Genomic DNA, 16253 nt, shown 5'->3' on the forward strand with positions numbered 1-16253 from the left:
GCATAATAGCCCTGAAGAAGTAATTCCAAGCAGCAAAAGTTAAAATCAATCCCTGCACTGCTCCTGCCATGCTCTGTCAAAAATCTGGCATCAGCCTTAACATCTGATTTCGTGTGACCTTTGCAAGGCTATTTATACAGGCAAACCACCTCCTGCATAAACCCATGCTCCACGTTTTCTGTAAATCCCTGTAAATTCACAGATGAGCTCTAACTTAACCTGTTGGCAGACCTTCCTAGTTCCTCAAACTTACTATTCCTGTACATAATTCAGTTTAAAGCTGCTTCTAACAAGAAAAGTAGAATACACTTTAAAAAAAATGATTCAATGGATAAAATATAACCAAACAGGGATACTTTATTTTCTTGTACACAAAAGTTGCAGCACACATCACTCCCAACAGTGAAAAGCAAGGCTACATTGTTAAGCAAAAAGTAGATGGGAACCACCCACACTTTAACCCTCCATCCTCAAATTGACAAAGTTAAGTTGTTATAGTTAGAGCACAACTGCAAGGATAATGTAACACCCAAGGAAAGCTGTTTCAAACAGCATTGTCCTGTTAACCAAAGCCCACCATCAGATGGATTCACCGAGCGCTGCTCTCCAGAATTGATTGGAATGTACTACACAACCAGAACTCAGCTATTGATTACCCTGGGTGAAAACTAAGCTATTGATTACCCTTGATTATGTGACTCTTGGTTTGCAAAGGGAAACTGCCTAAATATGGAATTAATTCCTGAGGCTGTTTTACCACCTCTTGGGCTGCACAGGCACAAGCCCATCAAAAGGGAAGGGGTAAAACAATGCCTGCTGCACACTGGGAACACACTCCCATTTTAATTATTAAAGACTCCCTGCAAACTACAGTTGAACAGATACAGAACTACATGTTCAGTCTCTGAGTAAAATTCTATCAAAGTTTAATCAACCAACCAACTGCAGGATCTGCTTAGTCCAACTTTACTAGCCACGAGTAACTATTCTTTAATTTTAGCCTCTACTGATTTTTTCCTTTCTTTTCAGAAAGCCTAAAAAAGAAAATTCTCTTTTTTTTTTTTTAAATTTTTTTTTTTTATTCCAAATACAAGACTTTTTTTACACGTCAGGGATGAAATTAAAGATCTTGCTCAGAATGTAAATGGGACTGGTTCAGTGAATGTGTTAAGTACTCAACAAAGGGCATCCCCCCATGAAGCCTTCAGAGAGAAAGAACGAGAGCATGAGAGTGCAAGCAAGCTTTAACCTTTCTCCCTCGGCAGAATAATGAATTAGGGTTTCCTTGGAGGCACTCATGGCCACACCAAGATGTTAAATTACATCCCCAAATGCACAGTATTTTCATGGCACCAAAAAAGCTCTACCCAAAGCAGCAGAGACCATCACCCAGTAAAGTAAGATAATGCAAAACACGCATTTGCTTAATTCAAAGACCCTCAGCCCCATAATTAAGAAATCTCTTCCCCAGTGCCACCCCTGCTCAACTGACATTCAAAGTGGTATACAATGGGAACGAAAAAAAATGAAAGGAACATGAAATCAAAAATGCTAGCCAGGGCTTAGAATATAGCTCTTGTCAACTCTCAAATATTTTAGATTACTTTCCTAAATATGATCAAATAGAAAGCAAGTGTAGGGGGATCAGTTCTCCCAAACACCAAGTGAACATTCTGATACATTCTGACCCTCTTTTCCCTGTCCTTGTTTCTATTCCCTTCTCCCTTGCTCAACAGGAAAACATTATCCTACAAACTCCAGACAAGGTGAGCTACAGTAGCAACTAAAACAGCAAACAGATTTAACACGAAGAGACTGTTTGAAAGCTGAAGAGCTTCCACTGAAATATGCAACCCAAATAAAAGTAGATCAATAATCTGATCCATCAGCTTTCTCAGGCTGCTTTACAGAGCACGAGGGGACACCATTTCCCTCTCAGAGATGAAACTGTTTGCTCTGCCAGTGCCAATGTCACACACCACAAGAAGAGATCAGAGATGTATTTTCAGGAGTGGATGCCGTGGGTCAGGGAATAGAGTTGTAATTTGTCAGGCTGCAGTAACGTGAACAGCAGAACTGCAGAGCATTCCTCCGGCAGCACGTCCCAACCTGCAGGATTCCTGTAGCTTTTCCGGATTGCTGAAATTTATCTTCTGTCTCTTCGCCTTGGAACGGACTCCCCTGAAAGCCGCCGGGAACGTCCTCCTTGCCCGATTTCCCCCCTTGTCATCCGTCTTGTCTTTTCCTCCCCGCTCTCCTCGCACGCAACTCACCCACCGCTCCCTCCCCTTCCATCCCCAGTGGGCTGGGCATCCTCTCTCTTCCTTTCTGCTCTTTCCAGCCATTCCATCAACATCTCCATTTGTGATGTCCCTTTTTCCTTCTCTGGTACCCTTTTTATACACTGAGGGGTTTATACGCCTTGAAGTTCTGGGGCTGCAAATTCAAACTCGCAAAGGTGAATAAATCTAGTTTTCCTTCAACCTGCTCTCCCTTTCCCTCTAATCTCTCCTAAAGCCCCAAGAACAACACACTGTTCTCCTTTACCATCCCCTCATCCCATTGTGTTCTGTAATACCTCTCAGCTGCAGACTATGCAAGCCAAACTTTGGTTATTTAGGCAAATCTGACAAATAACAAAGCCAACATCCTTGCAATAGCTTTGTTATTTCAATACTCCTTCCATATTGCTTCCATGACCATGGCTGAATCCCATGGTTCGCTAATGGTAATCAGGAGAAAGGATGTAACACCAAAACAGAATTTCCCAAATATTCAGGCACCTACAGCACAATAAATTTTCCATTGTTTCCAGAAAGAAAAGCTTATTCTGTCACAAACCCATGCACAGGATTTTTCTCCAGGTAATATAAAGCCTCCACAGGCAGAACACAGGCTGGAAGGATTTATTTCATGCTAAGCAACATAACACAGAGGTCAACAGCTTTGCAAACTAGCAAAGGACCCCAAATCTCTAGTTTCAGCAGAAAAATGTTGGGATGATATGCCTTGGAAAATGGAACAAGTTATATCTACTACATGTATCCAAACTATGCAAAAGATGGGTGTGGTGAGGAGGGGGGGAAAGGAAGGAGGCTATTAAATCACCTTACCTGTAGTTCTGACATGTAATTTGTTATTTTTAATATATGACATAGTTTCTGGAGTTTTATCTGGCACAAAGACAGGAGATGCTCTCTTATCATTTTACCTCTGCCGGGGCACAAGGACCTTCCAAATTTGGTGCTACAGTAACAAACAATTCCAGCTTTCACTTCCCACCAGCCCAACTGAGAAGTACCTGTAATACACATAATGACTGAGTGATTGAATTAAATCTGATTAGCCATAAATGCCTCTGCCAAGAAAGGCATAGCACCTCTCCAGCTTCTCTATAATAAAGTCTAGAAGGTTAACTCTTCGTATTCCTCCATTTGCAGTTCAGATGCTGTAAGATTCTGAACTAAATGCTCTCCTTCCAAACGATTTGAAAGTCAACAGCAAAGCTCATTTTGCCAGTTCTACCCACAGGCTTTTGACTTTGGAAGAAATAAGGTCTTAATGTATATTTTTTTATATACATCATCATTTTATATACAGTATCAGAGTCTATCTGCTCCCACAGTAGAGTTACTAGAATCAGCTGAAGGATCAACTGCAATTAAAAACTTTCAGAAACATGAACAAAACCCCAAGGAAACCTAAAAAGGAGTTACAGATTGACTCCTTTCCCTAGAAACAAACCCCCTGGTTTCTTCCACTCAGGCAATACACTGCAGCAAGCAAAGCCACGATGGATCCCTTACAAATAGGAAATGTTTGCTGCAAGTGAATCAACAGATCTAAATGAGGGATATTTGTGTTATAGTCTTGACTGACAGTGAACTTCCACTCCTCTCTGCTCACCAGGAGGTTAGCAAGAGCCAGTAAGAGTTACCACCACATAAAAATCACACCAAGAGATATATTTAGTCACTGCAGTTCAAGGAAAACGATTGCTTGCACTGAAAATAAATTTTGCAATTGTTCCCAGTTTCTGCTTTTTCACTGACTAAGGCACATCCCAGCTGCTTCACATTCCAGTAGCCTTCAGCTGTCTTTTTTTTCTCTCCAGTCCTTGCCCACTTCCCTCTTACAAGTGCTCTGACCATCCCAATCCTGCAGCAGTTATCCCGCAGGCTGCATTTCGGAACACGCCAGTCCCGAAGCAACGCAACACCTGTCAGGCCTGTGATGGCTTACAAAAGATGCCAAATTCTCTTTGTGCCATTTTGTAGAAACACACACTAAGCAGTGATCTTCTTGCACCTGTATTTTGGCTCTCCACGAAACCAGACTGAATTGTTGATGCTGTTTAAACAAGTTACAATAAAACACACACGGGATGTCGCTTTGGGAGCAACACATAGTGGGAAACAGTAGGTGCTAAAAGCACGGGTAAGGAAGAACTGGAACTGAATTGTCTTTAGGGTTGTGAAGTGAGTCTTTAGAGGGGCTTAATTCTCAGGTTACAACAAGAAGTTTAATATTTTTTAACTTTGTTTGAAAGCCACCAGTAGAGCAGCACCTAAACTGGTTAACTGCAAAAGTTTTCACCTGAAAGCACTCGCTCCCTCTGAGGAACAGGGTACGGTGGTGAATGCACAACAGAGTTCTGCCTAGCAACTCACCTAAACATGACAGACAAAGAGAAACTGCAGAAGACTGTACAGGTGTAAAAACTGTGCAGGCTAATTTCCATCAAATGATCCAAGAGACGATGACAGTTCAAAATATACCCTCCACAAAAGCAAAATCCCCGGGAAACTTCACATTAATACAAAAACATTTGCAGATGCACAATTCAGAATCATGCAAACTGGCCTGGAGGACTCTGGATAAGCATTAAGTTCCTATAAAGATGGGAATAATCTGATCTCCTGAATTGTGTCTGCTATTTTTGCCATATTCCTTAAGAACAGAGTTCTCCTGGGATTAGTCCTAGATGTTTATCCCACCAATACTAAAGGATGAGAATTTGAGGTGAATTTGCTTATCAGGCAAGTGCTTATAAGTAAAAGGTGAAGCCAACAGCATTTTTGGTCTACTGGGAATAAATACATCCAGTTGAATCCTGAGCAGAATAGAGATGACTGCCTGCACTCCAGGTAGCAAAGACTCAAACCAGTTCTTTCAAACAACCTTTAGCAGACAGCTGTTGGAAAAGCAAGTTCACAAGGGATATGAAAACCCTGTAAGAAATTACAAGATTAAGGCTGAAACCCCCAAGTAGAATAAACCTTCAAAGTATGGCACCCATATGTTCTTTGGTTTTAATAAAGGGCATTCTTGAATGGGCTTGCTTCACCAAGAGCTTTAGGTTCAGACCTGATGTTGTCTAACTGCTCCCTCATTCTCCCTGAACGATGCAGAATAGTTCAATTCCCTGGAGCACGTAATCCATCAGGTAAATAAACACAGGAATTCATGCATTGCCATGGTAACAGGAAACCCAAGCAGATTCTGTGACCTTCTTCGCTGTTTCTTGGCATCCCTGTTTTGGATTTCACATCAAAAGGGTGAGAGCAAATATTTTCTGAAAGTGAAGACAAAAAGTCACAGTTCTAGAGCACAGAAAAGCCAACAGCCATTGCTTCTCTTCAAGCCAATGAGGGTTCTGCTTTGGAAAAGTATTTGGAAGCCTCCTGGATGGAGCCTAACAAAACAGGGGCTCTAACACTTGTTAAACCAAAATATACCATCTTATTCTACGTTAACAGATGGCTGCCCTTCACTCCAAAGCAGAGCTCTGAACTGCTCTACAGTGACCCTTCTGTTGATTAAACAGCAGCACTGAGAGGCTCCAGAGGGAGCCTTGTCTGCTCTTTCTTCATGGACAGGATGGTAGCTGCTATCTCTAATCATTTATTGTTGTCTTTTATTGAGTGCCAACAAGGTGTTTCAGTTAAGGACCCAGGGAGCAGAGGGATGCAAGATCTCTGGGGGTCTAACCCTGTAAGGGATAACATATTTTTCAAAGCAGCCTGTCTAGATGGACACAGGAGTCAAACCAAAGCCAAGCCCATTCCAAAGTTTGTCACCATGGCTTGTGATCAGGCAGGAGCTCATTTTATTTACAACACAATGTGTTATGCATGAATTTCTGCTCCCATAAGAAAAACAAATTCAAATGTACACAAACATACAGACCTTAGACCCCGCAGCATTTGTTCCACGACTCCCTATCCTTTGTTCTGCTACTGTACACGTTTTGACAAACAGTATCCCAGAATTACTGTGGTGTTCCAGCCTGTGTTTGTTCGGTGACGCTGTTAACAAACTGTTTGTGTCAATCAGGAGTTCAAACACTCAGAAACAGAGATGGAGACGCTCCTGCACTGGAACAGCTGGCTCCCAGCCCTCCCTCCCTGCCTCTTCTCCTCCCATTTATATTTGGACCGGAATTTTTTTTTTTTTTTTAATATCCTTTTTAAAGAAATAAAAGCACAAGCAGTTGAAAGAGGACAGACTCCCAGATTTACAGTTTCTCTTGTTCAGCAAATCATCACTACAACAGACACCCACTAGAACAAATGCCTCCACATAGAGGCTTCACCCCCTGCATCTTCCAGCTGTACGCTCACAGCACTGACCTGGGGATGGGTCCTGCATGAACCTGGAGTTTTTCAGCGGGAGCTCAGCATGTCTGGTCTCTGAGTTGAGCAGCATATGATTTTTATACGGTATTTTATTGATATTACATGGCATTTTATAGGGTATTTACATTTATATGGTATTTTTTGGCCTTTGTGTTCTATTGTTTATGGAACCACTCTGCATTTGTGTGTGTGTGTGTCTACAGAGTCATCTTCCTGTGCTTGAACTCTCCACGCTGCCTCGCCGGTGTGGAGTTGTATTTACTATTCTCACAGGGTTATTTACTGCGCACGAATAAACAAAACGTGATCACTTATTTATACGTCTGTAATTACTGTCTACAGTCACTAAATCCCAAGCCAAATTCACCTCCAGCATAAACAAGTGGCAATTACTCCACAGCTGGCCCCAGGTCTGTGTGCTCTGCTAGCACCTTCCTTACTCAGTGGAGTAAGGGATGAGCGGAGGCAGGAAAGTGTGGAAAAGCATGGGAAGGAACAGCCAGAATCCCCCAGCAGCCAGAGCAAAGCGCTACACCGTGATACAATGTAAGGGATCGTGCATCGGATTAACCTGAGATATTTCTGGAGTAACATTTGTCCCGTGACGCGATGCACACTTGTTAGACAGTAACTCAGCGCGAAGAGCTGGAAACACGCCTGTGTTCTCCACGGAGAAGGCGGCTGCCAGGGAGCCAGGCTGCTCATCCCCCGAGGCCGCTCCAGAACCCGCATCACTGGAGAACACACTCACACACGGTGCAGCACAGGAGCCACAGAAAACCCGGGTGGAATGATCAAAACCAGAACGCGCTGCTACCGACTCCACTCCTTGGAAACAGGAATCTTTCCTACATCCGTGGCTGCTGTCCTGGAAAGGCTGAATGCTCCTGCATCCCCACTCAGGCTGCTGCCCTGCCTTCCCCAGAAGGAAGCTGCCTAGCTATTCCTTACAATAAAAATAACAAAACAGCATTGATTTTTCTCTGCTAATTAAATGCAACATAATTAAACTACGTAACTTCGCTGCTTGATTTGCACAACGCTAATTGAATCTTCTTAAACGTACTACTCCCACTACGGAGAAAAACATGGGCATTCAACCATCTAAAGTGACAACTGAGAACCAGGCACGACTCCAGAAGCACAGAGAGACAATATGATCCGTGCTTGAGCGTTTCCTTGCGAGAGCAGGAGGAATCTCAGCAGCCTCCCCTGGCTCTCATGAGCACCCCAAGCAGAGGGGAGAGCTTAGCAAGGAAGAGGGAAAAAATGAGCAAGTCCCCTCCGACATTTGCCTACAGACTCGTCTTTTCTCATCCTGCACGAACACCAGAGAAGGAAAGTTGGGAGAAGTTGAAATTAATCACTGCATGTAGGCCCCAAAAGCGCTGCAGCGCCCGGCTGCGCTGATGCTCGGCTGCACGGGGAGGACGGAAGGGGTGCAGAAAGGCAATAATTAAAATAAAAGAATTAGGGAAAAAACAGGGAAAAATGGGGGAAATGAGGGGGTGGAAGGAAAACGCGGAGAAGACACAAAGCCTGACCCGAGCAGCGCAGGACCAGCCCCGCGGGGGGACGGGCTGAGCATCCCCCGCGTCTCCCCGGACCCGGCCGCGTTCCGGGCCGCGCTCCCCATCCCCGCGCTGACAGAGCCCCCGGGGGGGAGCCCTGCCGGGGATGGGGGGCCCTGCCCGGCTCCCCCAGCCCCGCCGGGCCGCGCCAGGCCCGCGGCACCTCCGGCAGCTCCGAACCTCCGGGGCTCCGGCGGCTCCGGCAGCTCGGCGGGGCGAGCGCGGCCCCCTCTCCCTCCCCGCCCGGTCCCCCCGCGGGGGCCTCCCCGTCCGCCTCACCTGCTTTCTCGATCTTGCCGGACATGTCGGAGCCGGCGCTCGGCGCTCGGGCCCGGCGGCGCTCGGGGGGCCGGGCCGAGCAGGGTCGGGGGGGTTGTTTGCCGGGGGGCTCCCGCTGCTGCCGGGCGCGGTGCGGGAGCGGCTCCGGCGGCGGCCGCGGTGGAGCAGCGCCCGCCCCCCCGGCCCGCTCGGCGGGGCCGCGACGGGAAGGGGCGGCCCGGGGCTCCCGCCGCGCACGCACCGCCCCGGCCCCGGCCCCGCCCCGGCACCGCCGCCCCGCGGGCACCGCCGCAACTGCAGGGGCGGGGCCGCATCCCGCAATCCCGGAATCCCGGGGATGGCTGAGCGGGGAAGGCAGCGGAATTGTTAATCCCCGATTCCCGGCTCGGGCAGGGCCGCCCGCAGGGAATGGGGATTGGGGGTACCTGCGGTGAGGAGGCTCCGCATCGTCTCCGAGCAACCTGTCCCTGTGTGCGCGGTGAAGAAGTTTTTTTCCGTATGTTCGGGCGGAACTTCCCGAGCATCACAGAACGACTGAATCGACCGGGCTGGAAAGGCCTCTGCGACCTTCGAGCCCAACCTTTGACCTAACACAGAATCACAGAATCACAGAGCCAACCAGGTTGGAAAACACCTCTGAGATCGTTGAGCCCAACCTTTGGCCCAACACCACCTTGTCTACTAGACCATGGCACTGATGCCACATCCACTCCCGTCTTAAATACCTCCAGGGATGGTGACTCCACCACCTCCCTGGGTAGCCCGTTCCAATGTCTGATAACTCCCTCTGTGAAGAACTACAGCCCAAATCCACACTCAGGGCACCTGTGGCCAATGTGACCCCGGGTTGCCCAGCACAGCTCCTGGAAGTCCCACAGACAAGCACTGTTCTCCCACTCCCATTCCCATTCCTGGCTGCCTGACACCCTCAGCTCTGTGTTTGCCATCCTGACTAACACAGTTGCTTTAGTTTGAGCCCAGGGAGCAGTGGCACCTCCCTGGGGACAAGCAGGTTCACTCCAGAGGAAAACAACAGCAGAGCCAGTAGGGGTGGCCTTGGGCAACAATAAAAGAATTATGGTCCTATTTAAAAATCAACTCACTCCTGCAACTTAATTAGGGACAAATTTCACAGCAGTACCATGACTTGCAGGTAGCACCCTGTGCTACAGCCCAATAAATCCCTGAAGCCTGGTGATCTGTCAGAGGCTGTTTATTTCCCTTATGAAATAAATCATTCACGAGGTTGCTATTTTTGTCAGCTTTATACACAACTTTTAAAGTGACTTCATCAGACTGTTTAAACATCTCACACACCCCGGGTTGGGCACAAGCTATAGGAGGAAATGTCTAAGAGGCAGACTATGTATTTTTCTCTCATTAATTTTTTTTTTTTTCTCTGAGAGGCTCGTGGAGAGTGCCTGAGAGCATTTGCTTAATAAATCTAACAGAAGAAGATTTAGGTGCAGGCTCTTCCCTCACTCACACAGATGTAAATGGTGGCTGTTGTAGCCACGCTGAGCTGTGCTGACTCACCCGTATTAGTGAGCGATAGTAAGGAGGAGCTGCCGAGGGTGATGCTAATGAGAGCAGACCCGACTGCCAGTACACACAGGAAGCAGACAGATGAAGTAAGAAGCTGCTATTCTTACACCCTCCGTTTTTCAGACTTGGGCAAGGAAGAGGGAGCGTGTGTGCAATAATGTGAGATATGAACAGAACAGCTACTAAATTGGAAGGTCTTTTCACAGTCTCTGATATAAAAAGCCCCGTTGTGCCCATGATGTGTTGCCTTCCGGGGGATGCTGGAGTTTCTCTGGTGCTTTCTGCATTAAGATGTAACTCACAACGCCAGGAAAACCCGATGCTTCTAAATATCCCGTGGAGTCAGCTGGGGAAAAATGTGCTGTTATGGACAGAGCCATGGCCAGGAGAGCAGAAGGAAAGCTGTGAAGGGAGATGTGGCTTTCTGGGCTGTTACAGAGCAGTTTGAGGTCCTGTGGGGATGGTTCTTGCTGGAAGCTGGGGATAGAGGAAAGGGATGAAGGCAGCATCGTCACCCTTGTACCTTCAAGAGGTACAAGAAACACCCTACAAAGAGCCAGTTTTTTCAGGTGCAGATGTTACATCAGGAAGAAGAGAAGAATGTGTTGGGTACCTGCTTTGCTGTCAGGTGAGATCACAGAGGAATGCCAGGTGTGTTTGTGGGGGCAACAACTGGAGCCTCCTTCCCCAAATGTTTCTTTGCTGGGAGAAGCTCCCTGGCAGGAAAGCTGCCAGCAACACTCCAGGTGGTTGGTGTCTACATGCAAACCCCTCCGATGGATTCTGCCTCAGCCTTGCCCACCGGTGCTGGGCAGACATAAACTGCAGCCCCAGAGGGTCATTTCCTGCAGTGAGTCACTGAACTTGACAACTGACCCACTGAACAGGGGAAATTGTGCAAGAAATACTAACGAGACTATTGAGATGCGCAGTTAGAGAAGAGCTCTCCTGCCCTCTAGCGCCCTTCCCGAATCCCGAGCTGCTTCCGCCCCAGCCCTGCTCTCCTGCTCTCCTCCAGTTTTTGGGATCAGGGCTGGGATCATGCTGAGTCTATCCCCGCAGAAACGCCAGGAGATGATGGCCGTTCACCCCCAAGCACAGTTGTCCAGGTGGGTTTCAGAATCAGAGAATAACTAGGATTATGTGCAATTTAGCCAACTACCTTCTGGATGCCTTCTGGACATGATAACGTCACTGGTCAGGGTGGTGGCAATTTGGTTAAGACACAACGAGCTCCCTGAAAGACCTTGCTCAATGTGCAGAAGATCCCCAAGTGACAAACACACCACAGCGACCTGGTGTGCCTCTGCCACCACCTTGTGGGGTGCAAAGTTTTGCCCCTGGGAAGAGCTGAAAAAAAAATTAGTGGAAACCACTGAAGCAAAAGGATAAGATTCCTACCTCCTCTTAATGGCTGTAAACCCTCAGGTCTTCGGGGGTGGAAAGTTTAGGAGTGAGATGCCAGTACATGGGGGAGGAGAGGAATTGTTCAGGGAAGGAGAAGAGGACATCATGATCATGGGGGACACACTCTGGGTGAGGGGCTCAGAGGAGTGATGCAGAAAGGGAGAGAGCTTCTGTGTCAGTCACCTGGAAAAATATATACTGATGTGGGATGCACCAAAGTTCCTATGAGCAAAAAAGGGCAGATGGGAGATACTGATTTTGGGCTCACCCTCATTTTCACCTCCTTCAGGAAGGGTCAGTGTTCAGGTGTTTTCGGTGCAGCAGCTGACGGTACCTGGCTGGTCCCAGCTGTGTGACAGACCCTGGAGCTCCGTGTGCTGAAATGAGAGACAAGTTGTTATTTGGAGAGCTGGTGGTCTGGGCAGATGGGGTAGACGTGGGTTCTGCCTGTGCATCCCCCGTGGCCGTGGGGCTGTTCCCCCCGAGGGAGTTTTCACTGGTTCTCCTATTCTGACACATGATGGACAGGACTTGCTTTCTGCCAGCTTTTCCTTTTAAAAAAGCGGAATTTGGGTGCTGACTCTAGAGGGCAGCATATGCCGGCACATGGGGCTGGGGGGGCCATCGCTGACACCCCCACGCCCGTCGCAAGCCTGAGCCAGGCAAAGCCTCCGGTGCGAGGAGAAAATCCCGGCAGTGGTGATCCCGAGGAAGCATCTATGAGGATGCTCCCCAAAGGCACACACTGAGCATCTGAGCACCAAAAAGGGGAGCAGGAGCAGAGAGAACTCCGGCCCCGGGCAGCAGGTGGGTTCACTCTGTCTGAGGTGGGACAAGGAGTGATAGACTCATAGAATGGTTTGGGTTAGAAGGGACCTTTAAAGGTCTCGTTCCAACCCCCCTGAAACCAGCAGGAACATCTCCCACTAGACCAGGTTGCTCAGAGCCCCGTCCAACCTGGCCTTGAACACTTGCAGGCATGGGGCATCCACAACTTTTTTTTTTTTTCTGGGCAACCTGTGCCAGGGCTTCATCACCCTCATTGTAAACAATGCCTTCTTTATATGTAATCTAAATTGACCCACTTTCAGTTTGAAACCATTACTCTTTGTCCTATTGCAACATCCTGACCTTAAAACACGTTGGTCCCCTCCCTGCTCGGTCACAGACCTTTGATTTGTTTTGGCTTTTTTTTTGTTTGTTTTTTGTTCCCCAGACAAATATCTGGAAGGGATGAGAGGCCAACACCAAACAAGAGAAATCTCAGCCCAAATCCTCAGCCACTGCCTGGCCACATGAGCACATGCCCCTGCCAGGACACTGGGACTAAGGGGGTTAACCAAAAAAATAAATAAATTGCACTTCTATTTATTAGGAAGGTGGGGGTGGAAGGAGAAAAGGCTATAAAGGTTCTTTCTCTGGTTTAATCTTTTCCCTCTTCTGGGAACTATATTTCACAGTGGAAACATAAACATGTGAATCACCAGAACAATATATACAAGCTAACAAGCTGTCTGCTACTCCAGGGTGTTTCTGTCAGCACTTCCTCAGTGGTCAGACATCTGGCTGTCCTTTCACCTCACCACACATAGAGGTTCACATCGATAGCTCATCCTCCTGGGATTTATTGGGATGAAAGGGCCCATTTCAGAGCATCAGAAACAAACCCAGCCCCTACACAAGTGCTCTTTGAAACCTTACTTTTCTTCCAGGTCATTTTCCATGGACAAGTGACCCTTCCTTGCTCAAGCTACAGAGCAAGCAGATGCTGAAGGTGAACCAAGTCACTCCCTGCAGGAAAGAGTGAAACGAAATGGAATCAAAATAGGAAATGAAAATCAATATTCCAAAGTCAAATAATCAAAATTGTGTTATGGAAACAAAGGTCACCCAGGGAAAAATGTAATTGGACATGACAGCCTAGATTTCCTCTCTCTGCCAATCCCAGGTGGGGAGACCTTGTGCCCAAGCCAAGTGTCACCTGCCCACGTGGCTGAAGCACCACACGGTCTGTACAGCTGACAGCAGATGCAGGAAGGATGGAGGAGAGAAACCTGGGGGAGCAGGGGGAGATGCAGGCGGTCACGGTTCGAAATAGCAGAGGTCTTGCAGAGCAGGAATGAGCTGTGTTGGCAGATCCACCTGGGGAGCCCAGCACTGAATAAACGAGCCTGGTGGCAGGTCAGGATTGAGATGTGCTGAATCCTGAAGATCCAGGCATGGGGAAGGCAGCACTCCCTCTGAACAGTGAGTGGCACCGGCACAAAGGACGTGCACAGCAGAGAGGGAACCCTTTTGCTTGTGGAGGGACATCACTTTCAGCACAGGAAGCGAACTTGGGGCAGGCTGGCCTCTCTGTGCCTCAGTTCCCCCTTTTCTAAAATGGCCCTTTCACCTTTGCAATTAGACAGGGAAGGCACAGACACCCCTGGATCTCCTTAATGAGCACAGCAACCAGCCTGGCAGCCAGTGCGAGGATGAACCAGCGACTCTCACCCAGCCCCTCTGAGGTCCCTCTGGGAAGCGTGCAGGGTGAGGAGCTGCAATGTCTCGTGCAAGGCTTCATCCTGGCCCTTCTGGCCCTGAAGGAGGGTCTGGCCCACCCCCATGTCTCTCCCATTACACCACACAAGCCCCGATACATTTCAGAGAGCATTGGAAATGTGGGGCACGTCCCTCTGATAATGATGCAAACTTCAAACCATTATTTCTCAGCCCAGAGCGCTTCTCTTCATCGTCAAGCCCGTGCTGATGGGTTGTTTGGTGTAGTTTGTTCTTCCTTCCTTTATTTTAGCTTTTTTTTAAAACTTGACCTCCTGATTCCTCTGGGGAATTTATGTTGGATTCTTTTTATTATTGCTTTCTTTCTTTTTCCTTTTTTTTTTCTTTTTCCTTTTTTTTTTTTTTTTGCACAAAGTCAGCAGCAGGGAGATAAACTTCCCATGAAGTCCATTTGCCAACAAAGCTTTCTTTAGCACAGCAGACAATGGAAGAGTAAAACTAATGCTCTGGCTGGACATGACATTTCCAGCACCATGGTGACCACAGCGGCCGCTCTCTGTCCCCCCACAGCTGGCCCAAGGGTGACCTTCAGCTCCAAGAAACGCTGATTTCTTGTCAACTGAGTGTTTGCCTACCTGGACTGAGGGGTCCCACTGCAGGAGCTGGAGCTTCTGAATTCTCTGGATTCCTCTGGCAGCCCCGTCTCAGCAATCAGGTCTCTAATTGCTGTTACCAGCTTTGTTACCTTGTCTTGCTTCTTTTGGGCTTCAGTGCTTCCCTGCAGGCTGTGGTATTTGGGGGATGCCTCCTGTGTGCTGGGTTTGACTGAGAAATAAGGAGAGAAAGTAAAAACTGGTGAGATGGAGGAGTTGGAATCTCAGAGTCCTGTCTCCATTAACCACAGAAGCTCCAGGGTGCCCTGGAGAAGGCACAAAGCTCACAAACCTGAATTCTGCCCCTGTCTGTCTCTGCACATCCAACTGGAGTGCCCCAAAGCAGCCAGAATGCCCAGGGAGCTGTGACCAGGCACCTCTCCAGGCTGGCCTGTGTCCCCTGGCTGGAGCCCTGGGACCACAGCATGGTCCATTGGTGAGGTGATGGGTGGGCACAGCCAGCCCCAGTGCTCCTGCATCTCCTGCCTGGAAGAAGAGGCACAGATCATCTCTCAGCAAGAGCAGCCTCTGCACTCCTGCAGGTCACTCAGCCTTCAGTACAATTACCATGGGACCAAACCAAATCCTCTTTTCTCCCCAGCTTGAAGGTGGACAGGGTTTAGCTCTGTTTCTGATAAAACTGACACAGCTGCAGTCTGCATGGCAGAAAACCCAGCATGCAGCACATTTCAGATGGACACCAAGACCCATCTCCCTGTGGCTGTGACAGGAATAAAATAACCCCCAGCAACATGGAAAAGCAGTAAACCCCAAACTCCATCTTGAAGGAGATCCAAGGGGTAAAATCAGGGATTCATAGACCAGTCACCTTCCAATAACAAAAAAAAATGAGTTGATTTAACTAATAAAGTATCCAGGTGAGAAGGATGGGTGGGGAGAACCCCTTGGCAGAGGGGTTTGTTCCCCCCAGGACCCCCTAGCAGCAGGACATACAGCACCTGCCATCCCCCAGGTTTATAAGATCTCCCAAGGACCCAAATAATTTTGTATAAATTGGGCCATCTCCTCAGTTAAACGGGAGCCTGCATCCCCCTGTGGGTTTGGATTTGCAAACCCAAGGAGCTGCTGAGGCTGTGGATGTGCTGGGAGAGAGCTGGAGGGAGCAAGCCAAGGAAGGGGAACACGACTGCTCCCCGTTACACAGGGATGCTGCCAAGGCACCACGTGGAGCAGTGACATTGCTTCTGTGCCTGGAGGGTCCAGAGAGGCTCTGGACTGTGCAGCAACAAGACCTGGGGGGGACTCAAAATAGCTCTGTGAGACCCAGAGGTGGCTGAGCAATCAAGGAGAACTCAATGAAGAGCAGAAGCTGAGAAACATGACTGCAGATCCCAACTGCTGTGATAATTTCAGTGCAAACACACAGAAAAAAACACAGATCTTCTGCTTCTTCTTCCTGAGAGGCAAGCCCCCAGGGAAGCAGCCTGGGTACTGCTGCAGGCAGGTCTAGGAGCATGGAATGAGATGGAAAGAAGTTGTCCTTTCCCAAAACCAGACAGTTTGGACAATGCAGGGAGAGGCAGCAAACCTGCAAGTATTGCTGTGACTTTATAAACTTCACCTTCAGCAGAGTGTGCTCATCACCCCCTCATCTCAGCCAGGATAGAGCAGAAATGGAAAAGATCCAAAGAAGGGCA

General features: G+C 48.2%; 1 protein-coding gene across 3 annotated transcripts in view; it reads right to left on the reverse strand.

Moving 5' to 3' along the window:
• Positions 1–8698, reverse strand: part of RAPGEF1 (Rap guanine nucleotide exchange factor 1) — an 86296-nt gene extending 77598 nt beyond the window's left edge. For all 3 annotated transcript variants that reach the window (XM_050320264.1, XM_050320263.1, XM_050320262.1), the window contains exon 1: positions 8489–8698. In XM_050320264.1, coding sequence (XP_050176221.1) covers positions 8489–8513 — 25 coding nt within the window. In that variant the 5' untranslated portion in view covers positions 8514–8698. The remainder of the gene's footprint in view (positions 1–8488) is intronic.
• Positions 8699–16253: the final 7555 nt, after the last annotated feature.

Source organism: Myiozetetes cayanensis, unplaced genomic scaffold (genome assembly GCF_022539395.1).
Source record: "Myiozetetes cayanensis isolate MyiCay16 unplaced genomic scaffold, myiCay2020 scf23, whole genome shotgun sequence".
NCBI lineage: Eukaryota > Metazoa > Chordata > Aves > Passeriformes > Tyrannidae > Myiozetetes > Myiozetetes cayanensis.